This window comes from Antrostomus carolinensis, unplaced genomic scaffold, assembly GCF_000700745.2.
Source record: "Antrostomus carolinensis isolate BGI_N321 unplaced genomic scaffold, ASM70074v2 C13782755, whole genome shotgun sequence".
Classification (NCBI taxonomy): Eukaryota; Metazoa; Chordata; class Aves; order Caprimulgiformes; family Caprimulgidae; genus Antrostomus; species Antrostomus carolinensis.
The window spans coordinates 1-17218 of record NW_010356329.1 but is presented as its reverse complement, the minus strand read 5'-3'; the positions used below and the strand labels follow the sequence as shown (position 1 = coordinate 17218).

General features: G+C 40.9%; 1 protein-coding gene across 1 annotated transcript; it reads right to left on the bottom strand.

The window, feature by feature from the left end:
• Positions 1 to 162: 162 nt before the first annotated feature.
• Positions 163 to 17110, bottom strand: LOC104531695 (1-phosphatidylinositol 3-phosphate 5-kinase-like; the record flags this gene model as incomplete). Its single annotated transcript, XM_029087145.1, has 18 exons — positions 163 to 327; positions 977 to 1068; positions 1542 to 1625; positions 2325 to 2420; positions 3089 to 3133; positions 3525 to 3645; positions 3816 to 3959; positions 4537 to 4597; positions 5611 to 5701; positions 6237 to 6391; positions 6504 to 6612; positions 7965 to 8078; positions 8551 to 8729; positions 10095 to 10266; positions 11882 to 11953; positions 13122 to 13222; positions 14676 to 15862; positions 16984 to 17110. Coding segments are annotated over 18 exons (3115 nt in total), but the record flags the coding sequence as incomplete, so codon positions are not given.
• Between the last annotated feature and the right edge of the window lie 108 nt (positions 17111 to 17218).

Here is a 17218-nt window from a genome sequence, read left to right as displayed (position 1 = left end):
AATTAATTCTATCCTAGCAAAAACCAGGACATCAATGTATGCTGAGTAATCTTGGACTTCTGAAAAAGTACAAGCAGGAGTGCATTCTGGGCCTTACAAGTATGAATGAGGTTTGGGAGAAGTAACAGTCCAAGACAGAAGGTGGACTTGACAGTCTTGTACCTTGAGGCTCTGTTCCTTGGTTTTCTGCTCCTTCTTTGCCCATCTGTCCAACCTGGTAGTAGGCACTGTCAGCACCACGTAAGGTCTCTTTCTTCTGGGAAGACAGGTCGGGGCTCTTCCCTCCCGTGCCACGGAAGAAAGACAAAACGCCAGATGGTTTCTTTGCTACAGTGAAAAGGAATAATGAAGTTGGCCTTAGCATTTCCACAGGCAGTTTAATAAAAGCATGACCCATATGAGCACACTCTTCCTTGTTCTAACTGGAGGAATTATATCATTCAACTGCAACTCACTTGCTATTCTTCAGGAAACCAATGTCCATCAGGTTAGCTGATTTAGTGTACCGAGTAGCATTCTGGAATGCCAAGTCATTTGAAAACACAGACCAAGTGTGTGTGTCTTCAATACAGTAAGAACCTCACTTCTCCATTTCAAAATAATTAATTGCCATATTTTTAAAGAAGGCAGTGCCAAAAGAGGTCAGAACATGTTACAGGCATCGTACTCCACTGAACAGACTAGACTCAAGAACAACCTGAAGTCCACTACATCATAACACTTTAAATCAGAAAATGATAGTCTGAGCTCTTAAGAATCAGAAAAAGCCATCGCGGGCACAGACATCAAAAAACAGACACCCTGCCCCACTCCATGTTCTACATCAAGTCAACTTTAAGACTAGTCACAATTTCAACTCAGAATGTATTTTCTTTGTTCTAACTTAACTTTCACAAGAGCTAGAACACAGGTTAAGCAGGCTCAAGTCTGAGCTGAGATTAGCATCATGGTCACGATTATGGCAAGATGGTCTTACGTTGTTCAGGTTCTGCATTGCGATTTGAAGGACCCGTGTTAGCCTCAGGCAGGCGGACAGGGCTACTGCTCTTTGGTTTGCTGTCTGACATGCTGAAAGGAGAAATAAAAAAAAAAAGTCATGAGCCCAACATATACTGCCACCCAAGACACTACTGCCTTACTCCTCTACGTTTACTTTCCTCCACACCTAACACTAAGTACTACTAAGGGAAGAGGATACAGTTTAAAGTTGCAATGGTGTAGGACTCTCCAAATTGTTCTCCACCTCCCTGAGAAAATCCTCTCAGGGCTCCATAGCAACAATTCCATCCATCATCACAGGAAAGGTAAACAGGCCCAGTAACCCCTACTATGCACACAGTCAAGGGATCAGGGGATGAAGCCAACACAGTCCTCAACATGAAAGAGAAACTCGGATACTGCGAGTACGTGTTGGTTACACAGAATGCATGACTTTAATCAGAAAGCAGAGATCCTAACAGAGGCGTATTTTGAGGGTCTTTCCCCATTCTAGTCTTGTCTTACATCACTACAGTCCATGAACTACAGTTCCTGCATGTAACCTGTTAAACTGTAGTCCTTCTTCAGAGCTGTTCTTCAGAGATGCTTTAGACAACTCATCCAGGGCATTTCTGTACTCCTTGCAACTGAAGGGGAACAGAAGGGGTGGGGAAAGTCAGCTGTTCTGTAACACCAACCCAAAGATTCAGTTTAGAGACAACCAAAAGAAACAAAAACCCACATGAGAAAAACCTCTCCTTCATTTTTTCTTACAATTAGAACTTAGTTCCCTTAGAACAGAAGCAGCCCTAGATCATACTGCCGGAAAAGTCTCCCCCTTGTTTCTCCCTCTCCCACAATTTAATAATGGGCTTCTTTAAAAGTCTGCTGCCTTATAATACGCAAACCTCAAGATTTACTGGAGCAGCTGGTTTAGTAGCAAGAGCTACAAGTTAAGGTAGGCAAGGGACAGGCTATAGTATGAATACCTAACTGTTGATCCCTAGCTCAGTTGCACTTCCTCCAGGCTGGAGAGATGAGAAAAATTTAGTTGCATTTCTTTCTCTAACAATGTCACATCAGAGGGAACACTACACACCTAAGTCATTTTTGTGTACTAGACTTCAGCAAGAAAAGCCTAAAATCCAGTTGCAAGTTGGAAAACCTGCTTTCCATATCTCAGTAGTAAAAGGAGAGAACTTCAGCTCTGGTAGAAACTCTCAACACAGCTGAGTGAAGAAATTCTGTCATGCTTGTTCCCTACCATTAGGATTTAATTATTCCTTGCACAGAAAAGCTGCAAAAGCACAACATGTGTCAGATGAAGAGCAAAATCATACCAGTACCTGAGAGCAAAAGCTATGATGGAGCTTGGTTCTTTTTCGCAGACTGCAATAGGTACACGTTCATGCTCATACATTAGATAGTGCTTATCTGGGTCACTACATGAAAATGACATAGAGAGACTGTTAGTAGATTGCAAAAGTTTGTGCAAAGAAAATATTAAGTTTTGGTCATCACTGCACTCCCAGACACAAGCTACAAGTCTCAGCATGAAATCAAAGCTCCCCAGATCAGCTTCTCCCAACAGACACATTCATAGCTATGTGGTTAAATCTAAGTGATAGTGTGTTAGGGCAATCAGCACTTCAAGCAAGCTGCTTACATCAGAAGACCAGATCCAAGTTAGAGTAAGAGTCTATTTCTGTTTAGCAGCCACTGTTTCCAATGGCACCAAAACCTGCCTGAGTTTGTTTTGACTGTCCTGCAGCACATCCTGCAGAGTGAAGTTAGGGGACAAACCTGGACTCTTCTCTGAGCAAGCAGTTTAGCACAGAAAATTCCCAATAGCCTCCTGAGTTTCCGTAAGATTTTCTTTTACTTGTCTGTAGGGTCAAGTCATTTACCTTTTACCTCATTAGCCCATGGCCTCCACTACTACCCTGGGGGTAGGATTCAGAAGTTAAACTCAGGCTGCCAAACATTAGGCTCATGTCAAACAAGAAACACTACAAAGCACGCAGACCAAGTAGCTGAAAGACTTTCCAGCCTGCCCATTTTCACGTGAGAGGGGAACTTCAGGGCACATGCAGTAGCCATTGAACCTGACCTACACCCAGACAATGCCACTTTGAATCCAACCCTTGGAAGAGGTCTGGAAGCAAAAACAAGAGGCAGGCATGTAGCTTTAGTAAGTCTCTGCTAAGGAAGGACATTCTCCTTCCCTGCAGCAATGAAGTTAGAAGGCACCTTTTCCCCCCTTTCCCTTCCCACAAGAGTTCCAAGGAGGCATGCCTGCTAGGAGGAGGTGAAACTGATAATGTATATATACAAGGGCAGATCATTAATAAGAAAAGTGGGTAACCTACAAACACCTAGAAAGGATACAGAAAACTTCTTGCCTTGAGATAGTTCTGTAGCTTATTCAGAGGCAAAACCAAAATTATGACTTAAATTATATAACTGAGCAAAGGAAGCATGCACAGCTCTGCAATTTGACCAGGCTGCTAATTTTGTACATCATATATATATTATGCTGTACTTACAAAGGAAATGGAATGGGGTTATAGTTGTTTCCAGGCAAAAAGTTAGCCAGAATAGCTTTCATAGTAGACTTCTCCTTCACTTGGCTGTCTGTAGATCCCAGTGAGTGTCCATCAAACACATCTGGAACAGAGATAAGTTAAGTCTGCATCACAATATCAAACTTCAAGCTGTAAATTCAGAAGGAAGGTTGCAGACTACAGAGTTGCCAGATTTGCCATTTCCTAAATGGATCTCATACACTTGCCACAGAGAAGAAAGAGAAAGAATATAAGATCACAACTGAACTGTACCTTCTGAGCTGCTTGTGGTGTCCTGTTCAGACAGTGTGTTGGCACCAGTCACGTGCTCTGATACAGCCTCTGGAGGGGTGGGCAGCTGAAGATGCGTGGAGCCTGTGGAGCTCTGACTTGATAAAGTAGTAAGGAAACGATCCTCTGAGAGTACAAAGACAGTTAAGGACAGAAGAAAGCACTTTACATGGCTGTCAGAAGTGATACTGCCTGCTCCCAGGCCAACACATCACCAGTGTCTACTGTCAAGAAGATTTTACTTAGAAAGCAGATGAGGCCACCCAGAGCAATGGGCAAGCTGATCAATGTAGCACATAACCTCCAAAATACGTATAGACCTATACCCACTACCTTCAGTTCCCACAAACTCTCAGGATGCCTCACAAGTAAGAGGTCTCAGCACTCATAACCACTTCACAGAAGAGGCTAGAGGCATTTCCCAAATTCCATGTAGTTATTCTGTTATTTAGAAAGCCTTTGGAAGTTTTTAAAACTCAAGTTCAAAGGCCAATTCAGTATCATTAGTAATTCAGCTTCATACCAGAAGTAGACTTCACTTTTTATAATAAAAAGGCAGAAATTGGCTTATTCCCATCTGACACAATGGGGATTCACTGTTTCTCTAAATTATCAAATTTGACAGAGGCTCCTGTCTTGTGTCAGCAAAAGGGTTACAGCAAGCTTCTTTTGGTAGCTTAAGAAAAATAAACAAACAACAGACCTTTTTCTCCATTTTGCAGTGCTGGAGAAGCATTGCGTGGGGAAGCATCCATGCTACTGATCTAGGCAGAATAACAAAATGCCAGTGTTGATGCCAAGCTCTTTATAGCTGTATCCCTTCCCTCTGTGGAACACTGGCAAAAGCAGATGTACCACAACAGTGTACTCTCACCCACTGCACTGTCACTGTATTGGCCACCACACAAAAAAGACAAGGTAACAGCAACACAGCTGCACAAGATGCTTATGACTGCTATCATCTCTGTATGCTGCTTTAAAGACTATACTCTTCCTCAATATAAACCTACTTGCTGCTAGATCAAGGTTAAGTGCGTTTCAGCATCTAATAAATATGTGTTAAGTGGAAAGGACACGTATGTATGCAGCAGAGCAAATCCAAGGTCTCATGGTATTTCTTAGTGCACCTCGCTAATGTTAGAACTATTAGAAGTTCAGCCCCTCTGTATGATGCTTATATTGTACTGCCTTGTAGTCTGGACATTTTCTCAGAGTACCAGCTCCTCAAAGAGTAGTTGTTCAGTATGCTGGCAACTGTACCCTTAGACAGGGCTCTTGAGGCAGCAGTCCAAAATCACCTATACATTCCCTCAGCAAGTTCCCAGCACAGAACAGAGACGAACCTGCAAATTCATTATCAGTCCTTCCCGTGTTCTTTGCTCTGCCCCTTCTGATAATTTTTGCCTTTTCTTTTTTACAAGGGATAAACCTGATGGGCAACAACCTAGGGTCTAATAAGGTGACCTCCTTCTTATTTAGGCATATGCCTGACAATAAGCACAGCTCTCTGCTGCTGGTATTCAGATTAACACTACACAAACATCATAGAAAATCATCAAATTCTATTCATACTTAGTCTTCCGTGTAATATGGTTCTTGGTTCACATTTTTAGGAAAAGATACATATACTAATATGCAATTCAAGTTTTTACATCTGAAAACTACATGATGCAGAAAAACAAGTTTACTAAGTGAACTGAATCCAGTCTTAAGACTATTGTGTTGCCTCAGGAAAAAAAAAAAAAAGTTGAAGTAGCTTCTAGGCTGTTACTCATACCTTGCTTTCTTCACCTTGCCTCAGTCTCCCAGGGCTGGGTGGTACTGATGGACGTTTTCTCCCTTTCTCTTGTTGGAAGAGATCCTGCAATCTTAAAGCAAACAAACAAAAAAACCCCAAAGAAAAATTAATCAAAAGATAGGTTATGGTTATTAGCTGTGACAGGCAAACATTATGAAGTTATGAAGTTTATCCATACTAGAATACAGCAAAGCATACTTTCATAAGCCTTTACTGCAAACTCAGAAGGTTGCTAACATGTGCCAAAGCTATGTTTCAAACAGCCAGAACATTTTCTTCACCTCTGACATAATTTCATCCAACTAATTGCTTTCCCATGCTCCCCTCTTCCCTTCTCTTCCACCTTTACTCAGATGACACTTTCTCCTCTCAGATGCAACTTGTGCTCTACAAAACAATACTTTTATTATCTAGCCTCAAATGATTTTCTGTTCCAATCAAGCAGCTCTGTGGTTTTAACCAATAGATGACATTCAGCACAAGCTGTCATAACACACTCTATATAGCAACTGCACTACAGGGAAAGAAAGTACAAAAGAACCTTTTCCCTTCTATAACAAATACAGTATCAGTATTGCTCATGATTCCAACATGTGTCCTCTTACCTATTATTCCAGGCCTGTAGCATCTCACAAAGTCCTTGCTTTTTAGCTATCAGAGACTCAAAAACAGATTGCAGCTGTTGAGGTGTGTCTAATGATGATGAAAGCAGCCTTGCTTGGATTTTCTCAGTCCAGTTTCGAAACTCCCCCTCTTCCATCTGTCAAGAGAAAAACTGTCAGTGTTCTGTGACCAGAGATGACACTAGATCTGAGTGGCTTCTCCACAGACATTGCAGCCTACAGTCCGCTGATGCAGAAATAGTCCATTACCTCCTTTTGGGCAAATAGGTCTTCCATCTTCTCTTCTCTTGTTTTGCTGAAAGTATCCGTTTTCAGAGAAGCAAGGCGATCATCAACAGCAAGATATACTTGCGATACCCTGTCAACAGGGATGCAAAGAGTTAAGCTGTGATACTTGGAACATATTCAGACTTTTATTAAAGAATGTTGAAGGAATTTAAGGCTAGCAGTTAAGAATACGAAGTATGATATATGACAGTCTGCTGCAAGCAGGCTGTCCCACTGAATTTACAGGGAAAGTTGGAAAAAATTCATTAGTATAGCAGAAACCTAAAAGTTAACACACACTGACATTCCTCTCACAACTTACTCTTAGCAGTGGAAGTTGTCAGAGAGCAACATAAATGTCACAAACACACTACTGGCAGAGGGGAACTGTTGTGTCACCTGTGTCTAAGAAGGATCTGGGACTGTAAGCTACGTCTCCACCAGAATGAAGTGAACACTTATTCACCAAAGTGAATAACTATTTCAGCTCTAAACAAAGCTCCACAGGTTCTGAAGTCAGGTGGTCACAGAGACATCAGCCATACAGGAATACTGCCATCAGGCAGAACAGCAGTCAGGCTGGATTTAATATAGTTTCCATCAGGCCTATCTCCCAATTTTTTGTTCCTACCTTAAGAAGGGTGTCTAGGTTTATGGTAGTTTACCTTGAACTACAAGAAGACACCAGACTGCTGTTATCGTATTCACTAGCTAACAAAGGCAATGTCTTTTACACACCAGAGAGTTTAGCTGCCACATGACCAATATAATGAAAACAGTTCTGTTTGGACAATAGATTTGAGCACTGCCTCTGCAGTTTTTCTGGGCTGAAGGCAGGATTTAAACTTAGTCAGATCTTCCAAAAGGAATGTTAGGGTAAGGGTACAAAGTGTTACCTGTAGTTTTCAGATAGAGCCTTCTAGGACCACCTCCTCTATTCCATTTTTATTATTAGAGTGACAAATTAGAAATACTTTAGCTGTGCTTGAGAATGCATTTTGTAAGAAAATGTGACATTTCAGACACCAACTGATGATCAACCTTTCAGTGGCTACTTGACATCGTAATTCAGAAACATGCTATATCACTCAAAAATAAACACAACATTCAGGGATAAAGAAGAGAAGAATCTTAGTTTCTACTGGCTGTGTTTAAGCTGAATTACTGATGGATGAAAAAGTGAGAGATCAGTACAGACAGAGCAGGCAAAGGCAATAAAGAACATTTCAGTACTGCCCTCCCTTAAAAGTAAATGAACATATAAATGTGTTTAAAACCATTACTTCCTATTAAATAATGAAATAATCTATTAAATAATAGTCTAATAAATAGTCTATTAAATAATGAAATAGTCTTATCTATACTAGCAAAGCTATTTTGTGTTCTGCTAATAAAATTCCAAAGTACAAATAAGCTCAGGAAGGCACTAAAAACAAAGCTTACTTTTGAGAGAAATCCTTGAGATCCTGTAAAATAGTAACCTTTGATGGAGCCTGCCGTTTGATGTAGATCTTGGGGAGTGGGACACACACTTCAAGCAGCCGGATTGGAGAGTAGCTGAGAAGGTAATAAGACAGCTATTAGCAAGTCTCTCCTCACATAGTACTAATTCTACACCATAATGCTGTTTGTGGCCCTTACATGAAAAGGGGCACTGTCAACATTAGTTACTTTTCGTAGCAATAATACCCTGTTCGTTTATCTCCTAGGCAAAAAGTAAAACCACAGATCATGTTGCAAAAACGAAATTCCAAAAGTTTTCAACATCACACAGGGAAAAGTGTTTCCCTTCTGTATTATGAACTGGACCCATCCATTCTAGGAACACTGCCCACTCCATCTAGGACAGTGATGGTACCCACAATGCCCTCTGCAAGCCAGCACACAATCCTGCATTTGTGGTATAGCCCAGTTATACCATCCCATGCTGTACTCAAAATGAAGAACAGACTTGATGAATCCTTACTAGAGCTATATGCTTCACATAGTACTACAGAGAGAGAATTAAGTTTTTAGCAGTGGACCTCACCTGAAAGATGCCACCATCTGATTATAGGAAAAATACTGGTGATAGTCATGGTGAATGGAATGACCACAAGGCTCTGCATTGGCCCTTCGAGTGTACTGGTGCCCATAGAATCTCAGTTCAAGGTATTTTGCAAAAGACATAGACCAAGAATCACTGGAAAGGGGAACAACCGGTGTCACCTGAAAAATTGAAAGCCAAAGTGTCTTAATTTCATCCTTCAACCAAGATTAAGGACTGGCTAACCTACACAGCAATCTAGTATTTCTAGTATCAGAAGTACCCATGACCCTGAAACATACTAAACAACAATAAAGATAGCATTTATGCAATGCTAAGGCCAACACATAGTTACAATAAGTCAGATAAACAACTACTGCTGGTTGATGATAGGTGCTAAGCTGGGGGAGTGCAAACATGTCCTTGACAGAAGCTTATATTTGGGTTGCTATTTTTCCACACAGAGACAGTTTCCAGCAACCAAGTCAGCAACAGAGGTTTCATCATATACTTTTTCCCTGGTGATTCTTCAGCTACAGATACACTGATATTGCTCTGCGGTGTATTTCAGCTTCAGCAGTGCTTGCAAGTTTGGAGTATCCATCACTTTATACATACTTAATAGCCACAAACATATTAGCGTTTACATGAGCACGAAGAAATAAAAGGTTACAGAACAGGTGTGTACACAGCAGCATCCGCCTTGCCTTCAGCAATTACATTAACTTCCTCCAGGTATCTTTAAATCCAACACCCATGTTTAAGCCAGCATAAGTAGGTGAATTGAGTCATCCACATGGGTAATTGAGATGTTTTGCATTTCAGGCACTGCATGAATCTTTTTTAATTAAGTTTTATTCTCATCACTTTGAATGCTCTTAAGTTTTACAATGTTCATCTAGAGATGAGTATCCAGTTGGTAATGTTTTCTTAGTAAGATCATGTATTATCTGAACCTTGTTCTGTAATTTAGCTATCTTATGTTTTTTAAAGCAATTTATCATTCCTCAAATGAAGATTTTACTTACTTTCTAATGACTACTAAAGGAAGTCTAGACATCACACTGATGAACTGCAGACTGCCCAGTTCATAGCAGATCAAAGAATACCAAGTGGTTTTAGCCAATTACTAAGCCAGTAAGTCTTAGTGTCTGCCCTTCCCCATACATACATTCTTTTGATGCTCATACTGATTCACTGTAGGGAAGGGACCATGCTCTTCATACCTCTTAGAGGGTAACCTCATTTTTTCCATTTGTCAGAAATTAGTTTCCAGCAATATATCCACTCCACTTGAATCTATCCTCTCAGAGCCAAGTTTGACAATTTTCAACAGGACTACCTCACACAAGAAGTTTCACCCTCAACAACCTCAGTTACACAAGAGGAGTTTGTAGAGAACACCTGTGTCAGTGACAGGTTTTGTGCTAGTTTAACCATAGCTCCAGGGATGAGCACTTTGAGAAAGTGCTGCTTTTCCATACAAGACCAGTTACAACAGGAATACTAAATTGGAATAGCAATGATTCTTTAGTCCACATCCTTACCTGTTTGCACAGTCTACACCAGGAGTAAGTAAGAATGGTGTGCTGGTATCCAGGGACCGGGGAGTCCAGCTCCTTCAATACAATTTGCACACAGCCTTGCCCATGAACAAAGCGACGAATGTGATGCACCATTGGTGTTTCACAGAACATGCTGGGGCATTGGTATGAAGGCCTTATAGAGAGAAATTGAAACACTTAAGAATAACTATATGCTAGTCACTGCTGAAGAAATGATTCAACATATCTTAATACACCTCTTAATATCACGGTACTATTTACTGTAAAAGTTTCCTAAGCCTTTAGTGAAGGCTGTTTCTGCAGAATGAATTGTACTCATCTAGAAATAGCACGTAGGGAAGTTTCCTTGCCAGCAATGGCTGGTCACAAAAACAGTGCCTGGATACTGGTTGCTATCACAAATCCTTTTACAATTAATCACTTTCTCCCAACATACTCTGTACAGTCCACAAAATAAGAATCAAACACCTGGAAGTGTCTGGCACCAAATTAGAAGACCGCTTTGGCAGTGTACCAGGGCAAAGGCTACTGAGGACAAAGAAGTGCCAAAGATCCTTCAAAACGGTAATGTTTCAGCTCCTGAAGGAAGAGCTGAGCAAAACAGTGCCTAATAACAGCTCTCTGAACAGAAACACCCATGACCTTTTTTTGGGTGGCTCTCTTAAGTCAGGGAAGAGAGACTGACATCAGAAAAATAAAAGCTGAACTGGTTAGGTACCAAAATTAAGTAGGGAATTCTTCAAAAACAGAAAGAGCAAAAGAGCATAAAAAAGCCCAGATCCTCCTTGGCTTAATTAAAAAAAATAATTACTGAAACTATGAAGGTGGAGAAGCATTCACTTTAGCACACACTAGGTAGTCAGCAGAGAGAAACAAGAATTTAAAAGTGGGCAGCTAAGCTCCTCCTCCTCACTGGTCAGCACAAGGAGAAATACCTGTTCCTCTAGAGAAGGCTGAACACCAAGAGCATTTTGCTGCTGCAAGTGGCCAATGGAGATAACAGAGCAATCTTGTCTTTTGAGGAGTCACAGGCTACCTATCCAGCTTCAGAGCCTGCTGAGACTCTGTATTGGGTTCTGGCAGTACTGGTTGTTACTGAAACATAACTTGCACCTCTGTCAAATGCAACAAATTTCACGGTACCTTGCCAGGGCTAAAAGCGTTCTGGACCATTTACATTAGACACCTTACAGATATGATGAGGGCAGTCTTCCTCCGAGATATTCAGATAACAGTTAAAGTAAGCAGGTTTTTTCCAAAACTCATATGAAAGTTCAAATAGGAACCTCAGAAAATTGTGACCAGTATAGTTGCTTGTCTTGAATAACAGCCATTTGGAATACATGCTCAGACTCTTAACTAGGCCCTTAGAGCCCTAATTGCTACAAGAAAGTGCTAAGTGAACACACATGTCTCATGAACTTGTAAGTCTTGTTTCTGTTCTGTAATCTGTTCCACTTCCTCATTAAAGGAAACAAGAGGGACAGGGCCAAAGTGGGAAAGCAGTGGATGTATTTGCTTGTAAGAAGTGAGCATAAGTAAGTGAATTCTTAAATCCAGTTCCTGTTTCACTACAGCATGATAATAAAGCAAAGGGAGCAACAGATTTAAGTGGTAAGCTTTATTAGGACAGAACCAGCTCTGCAGACTTGCATCCTCCTAAGTTCACAAGAAGCAGAGTCTATGAAGAAGACATCAGGACAACTTCACAGATGTATCAAAAGCTTTTGTTTTGTTTAGAATGAGATTCAGAATAAGTTATTCCTCACCTGAAACAGTACCGCTCCAGGAAAATCCCTAGGGTCAGGTCATTTTTCCCATAGAACTCCATGGTTACAATCCTAAAGCAGAGAAAGAAAAGCTTTAGAGGGTGGAGATGCTACCACTCTTAGCTATGCAATGGCCTTTAGGTGCAGAGATCTGTACCCACTGCTGGCTTGTTTTTAGCCCTGTACACCTTCAAAGGCTTTTTTTGCTCTTCACTACTCCTCCTAGATCCCTGCTGTCCAGTTAGCTAATAATGAGGTCAGAGTCCTGCTAGAACAACTTTAAACTTGACATTTAACAGTCAAATACAATGTAATTGCACTGTTGAAGATCATGATCAAGAATATCGAGGCACATAGAAGTCTACAGAGCTTGAAGCCTCAAACATTTAAACAGTCACAAAAAGGGTACATCCAGGAGGCGAAAAAAGCCTTAAGAAAACCTTGCTCTTCTAGAAGATTTAATAGCAACTTCTGTTTTCTCAGAACCTGAGGTGACCAAGCCACTTAAAATGTCTAAGTATCAGTTTAAGTGTCACAATTCAGACATCTCTAATACCAGTAACTTACTGTTGCTCTTTAGTGAGCTTATCACCACCTTCCTTGGTTCATTCCCTAGCTTCTACAGGAACTCTAGACTTTTCCCTGTAAGAGAGCCATCTCTGTATTTTCTCCTGAGCTAGATGAGGAAACACCAAGGCCTGTCCTGTTGTTTAGTAGAGTTAGAAGCGGGTCATAAATTGCACACGATTAACAAATTACAGCCCCCTAAGCTGGAAATACAGTTAAAGCTCTTAATGCTGCTGACTATAATACAAGAAAAACAGCAATATGCTCAAACATCACTTGTAGATAATACAATCTAGAAGTATTCCGAGATTCTCTCAAGGCTTATTTTTGGGCTTAGATATTCTTCTGTGTTTACATACACTAACTCTTCCTCACAAGACTGCATGAAGTGCCCTCCCTACACATAAATTTCTCTCCAGAAAAAGGACCAACTAAAGCATTCGGTTTTAGGCTGAGCTTTCTCATTCATGCTTTGGAGATTACAGACTATGGGATACTGCTCTGAAACCACTTGACCATGCAAGACAAAATTCTTCTGTCAACAATTCCTGCTACAGGATGGGCATAACCTATCAAGGAGTCCTCAAGGAAATACCACTATGAGGCAAGCACTGACCCTGACTTAGGAAAAAAGATAGCAACTATACAAGCTCTAGAGGAGTAGTTTTCATACCAGGGACTAACACAGGCACTTGGAGCATTGCTGGACTGAGCAGAAGAGCTACTGAAGAGAACACAGAGCCTCTGATGGTTTACTGGACTCAGGCAATCCACCTGGTAGAGAGAAAACAACTCATTTACTGGTTACAGACACCTCCATCCACACACAACTCCTGATGACAAAATTCTATTGCAGTAGTTTTATTTACAGACAAATCTGTTGTTACTCCTTTTGTACAGATTAACCTTGCATTATCTCTGAGCTTCAGGTAAACTTGTACCATGAATAACTGCTAATGGCCATTTTTAGAACAGCATAACTAGTATGCACAATGAAACCAATGCACGCAACATGCATTTCCGTGGAAAGGAAGCTACGGGAAACAAACAACAAAAGCCCCAAGATAAACATCCACAGTCTCCAAAGCACTCTACAGTTTAGGACACCTTAGAGTCAAAACTCTGCCAATATATTACACCTCAATTACTCATTCAAGCTATAGAAAGACTCCAACTTTCTGTCCTGTTTGAAGATATTTACCATGCTGCTGCTTGAATGGAGCTATTTCCCCTTCCACACCCTACAGAACTATGAAGTTACCAAACACTTTTCTTTGATCACTGAATAAATTTAAAACAGCATCAACCAGTCTGATCCAGAGCAAGGGCTAGTCTTACAGTTTGCAAGATTATGGCCTGTGAAGCTACACAGATTTACATTTAAGCACCAATTAAAAAGTGACTTCTGCTCGTGGACCTGGGGGCTGATTGGCTCAGGGATCAAATGACCATTCAGAGAGACCAGTTCTGCTACTCTCATTCATAAACTTTTTTCCCAAACAGTTTCCAGTTCAAGAAAGTACCACAATCCTTTTCCTTAGATACAAGGTAGTTACTTTCAAGGTAGTTCCCCAAAACTTTAAATATTTTGATTAAAAGTACATACTGCCTTGTTTTGAAATTTCAAAGAAGATTCCACCCCCTCATTATGAGATTCTCACCTTTCTTCAGATCACTCAGACTTTTACAAACAGCGTAATACTTCTAACAGCCTACGGCAGTTTCCATGACATTAAGCCCTCTGAAGATAAAAATGTTACACTTCTAGAAATCACCAATAAAAGCAGCAAGAAAACTCAGTTTCAGAAACTACTTCTTTAAGTTTGGTCCCCCTTCATGTACTCATTTTCAGAAATCAGTCACGTACAGCTGAGCTGAAGAGGCAATGTAATACACTGATTCTTGGCTGATTTTGTGCATTTCTCAGAAAGCAGAGTCTCACAACCTCTTCCCTTCTCAGGGAAATGAAATTTTGAAGTCAGTCTCTTGTTCTGCTTCCTTATATCCACATAGTCCCTGGTTATATTGACTTAGTTTAAGTGCCCAGAGCACTGCAATCTAAAATGCAGTTTTGACCCAGTCAAAAACAAAAACAAACCCAAAAAACCCACAAACAAAACACAAACCCCACACACATCTTGTTTAATATTTGAGACACTACACCTTCCGTATTACCAGGAGAAACGGATGTAACCTGGGTTTTCAGTAACACAGCTTTGAATCTTACCTTATGAGACCATGAGGATTCACTCTGAGTGAGTCCTTTCTCATCCTCTTCAATTCTGCACCCAGTTTTTCCAGTAGGGACACTAGACACATCCTTACTTTGGGCAAATGGATCTGTGCTTTTCTGTAATATCCTCCCTCCTCTGGCCCGATAGTCAGCCAGCATTCTGGCTAAACTCTGGCTATCACCAAGATGTTCTGCTATTCTAGTATTAACCAACTCATGAGAAGGTAAGATTTGGATAGCCTTGGCTTGGATATTCCCATTCATTCCTTGTAGTCCAGAGAGATCCCGCAATAACTGCCTCTTCCTTCTGCTCTCCAACTCCTTGTATTCCTTATTGAGGAGAGGAGACCAATAAACTTGTTCAGGGAAGTATTCCCGGGCAGGGCACCTCATGCCTTTTTCAGTCAAAAGAAATGGTTCACGGAATATCATTACAGGAGAAATACAGAGAATGACATCTTTCAACTCTTGCTTAAATGCTGCAGAGTAAGTCTTGAGACGATCCTCAGAAGAAGTTACCTCTTCCGTGACATATAAGCCAGTATCATCCTGGAGAGGGTCTCTGAAGACTCTCATCTGACTCTTGGACTCCTGCAGATCATCTGACTGTTGGAGAGGCTCTAGTGTCTGGCTATCCAGAGTGACCAAGTGCTGGTCCATGCCATGGAGAGGCAGCAGGGATGTTTCAGGTATTGCAGGAGGTACAGAGTTGAACACTGGAAATGGTGTCTCCACTTTGTGGTGCTCTTGCTGTTTTGAAGACACTGTTTCCAGTTGACTGGTCTCTTGGTCACCTCTCTCAAATAAACCTCTTTGTTCAAGCAAGATGACCTCATCAGAGGACACTGATTCAGAGATTACAGGCAGCTTTTCAGAGGATAGTTCAATGTCTCTGACTGTTGTGCTGAAATCCTCACCATTGAAAAGGTTCTGTTGTTCATTTTCATCTCCTGGCTCCTCAATAAGGGAGTGAAAGGAAGTGTTTTTGATCAGAGTAGGGGGCATGGCAAACTCATCCATAAGGAAAGAGATTTCCAGCTGGGAATGATAAGCCACACAGACCATGAAGATCAGGATCTCCTTCACACGGGCCAGCTCATACTCTGCAGCACCACACAACTTGATAGTGCAACCCAAGTGCTGGGGGCACCCTTCAAAGAACATCAGGGTTTTTGTCTGATCTAGAATAAAAAAACAAAACAAAACAAAAAAACATAGGAGTTAAGATGACAACTACAGTTAACCTGCTCTTAGGCACTTCACACACTGAAAAGACTAATAGACTAAGATCAAGTAACATCGATAGCACAATCCAGCTGCAGAAATTTACATCACTACTGAAATAACGTTTTTGCAAGCAAAACAAGCATTTGCTCTAAAACATATCCTGTTTTGTAAAATAAGTCATCATAAAGGCCAAGTGAAGGCCACATGGAACATGTTGGCCTAAACAGTGTATTCCAAGATCACTGTAGACTCTGTAGCAGTGAAGCAAGAGAACCACTATCCTCCAAGGCACATTTGCTCATCCTTACAAGTCAAAAGGTTACAAGATTTTGACTGTAATTTAAAGGCTGGAAGGGGGCATGGGGAAGTGGAAGGGGAAGAGATGGAAAGACTGCATCTCTACAGAGAATTGCATCAACAGACCAATGCCAGCACTATTGGTAACCTGTCAAGCAGCATTTCTTCCTTTGTAGACTTCCACACCTAAAGGGGGTTACAGAGAAAAAGGAACCTGATTTCTCAAAGGTGCACAATGACTGAACAAGGGGCAGTAGGTACAAATTGCAAATTTTGATTGGATGTGTTAAGGTTGGATCAGATGATCTTTAAAGGTCCCTTCCAACCCGGGCTGTTCTATGATCCTCTGTTTCTATGCAGAAAAATTATTTATGCTGAGGATGATTAAGCAACTGAACAGGTCCCCAGGCAGGCTATGCAATATCCTTTCTGTAACATTTTCAACAGTTGGCTGACAAAACCCTGAAAATCCTGATCCTGCGTTGAAATTAATCCTTCCTACACTGAACAGAAAGTTGGACTAGACAAACTCCAGGATGATGGCAGTCTGGAAGGCAGAAGCCAGCCTAATTAAAGTCTAGTGTGTCTCACCTTAGTAAGATCATGCTTTTGTGTCCACAAGCCAGTTCACTGCAGTTCCAAGATGTAACAGAAGTAAAGAAAAAGGAGTAGGAAGGATAACACTTGATAACATAATGTATCCAACAGTTTTTATTTAGTTATGAGGAGCATTTATTCTTTCACACACACAAGCTAAGACACATCAAGTTTTACTCACCATTAGGCAACTGAAAAACTTGCATATAAAACTTATGACAAGTTCCCAAACGTGGTTTGGTCAACAGTTGATCCATTGACATCACTAAGTCTCCCTGAGTCATTCGACTTACCCGGTCTAACACTTGCTGTAAAAATGGAAAGAACAGTAAGAACCTACAGTGAAAAGAAGACAATAGCATCTTTAGCTTGCTCTTAAGAAAACAAAAGAAAGGGGAAAAAAAAAAAAAAAAAAA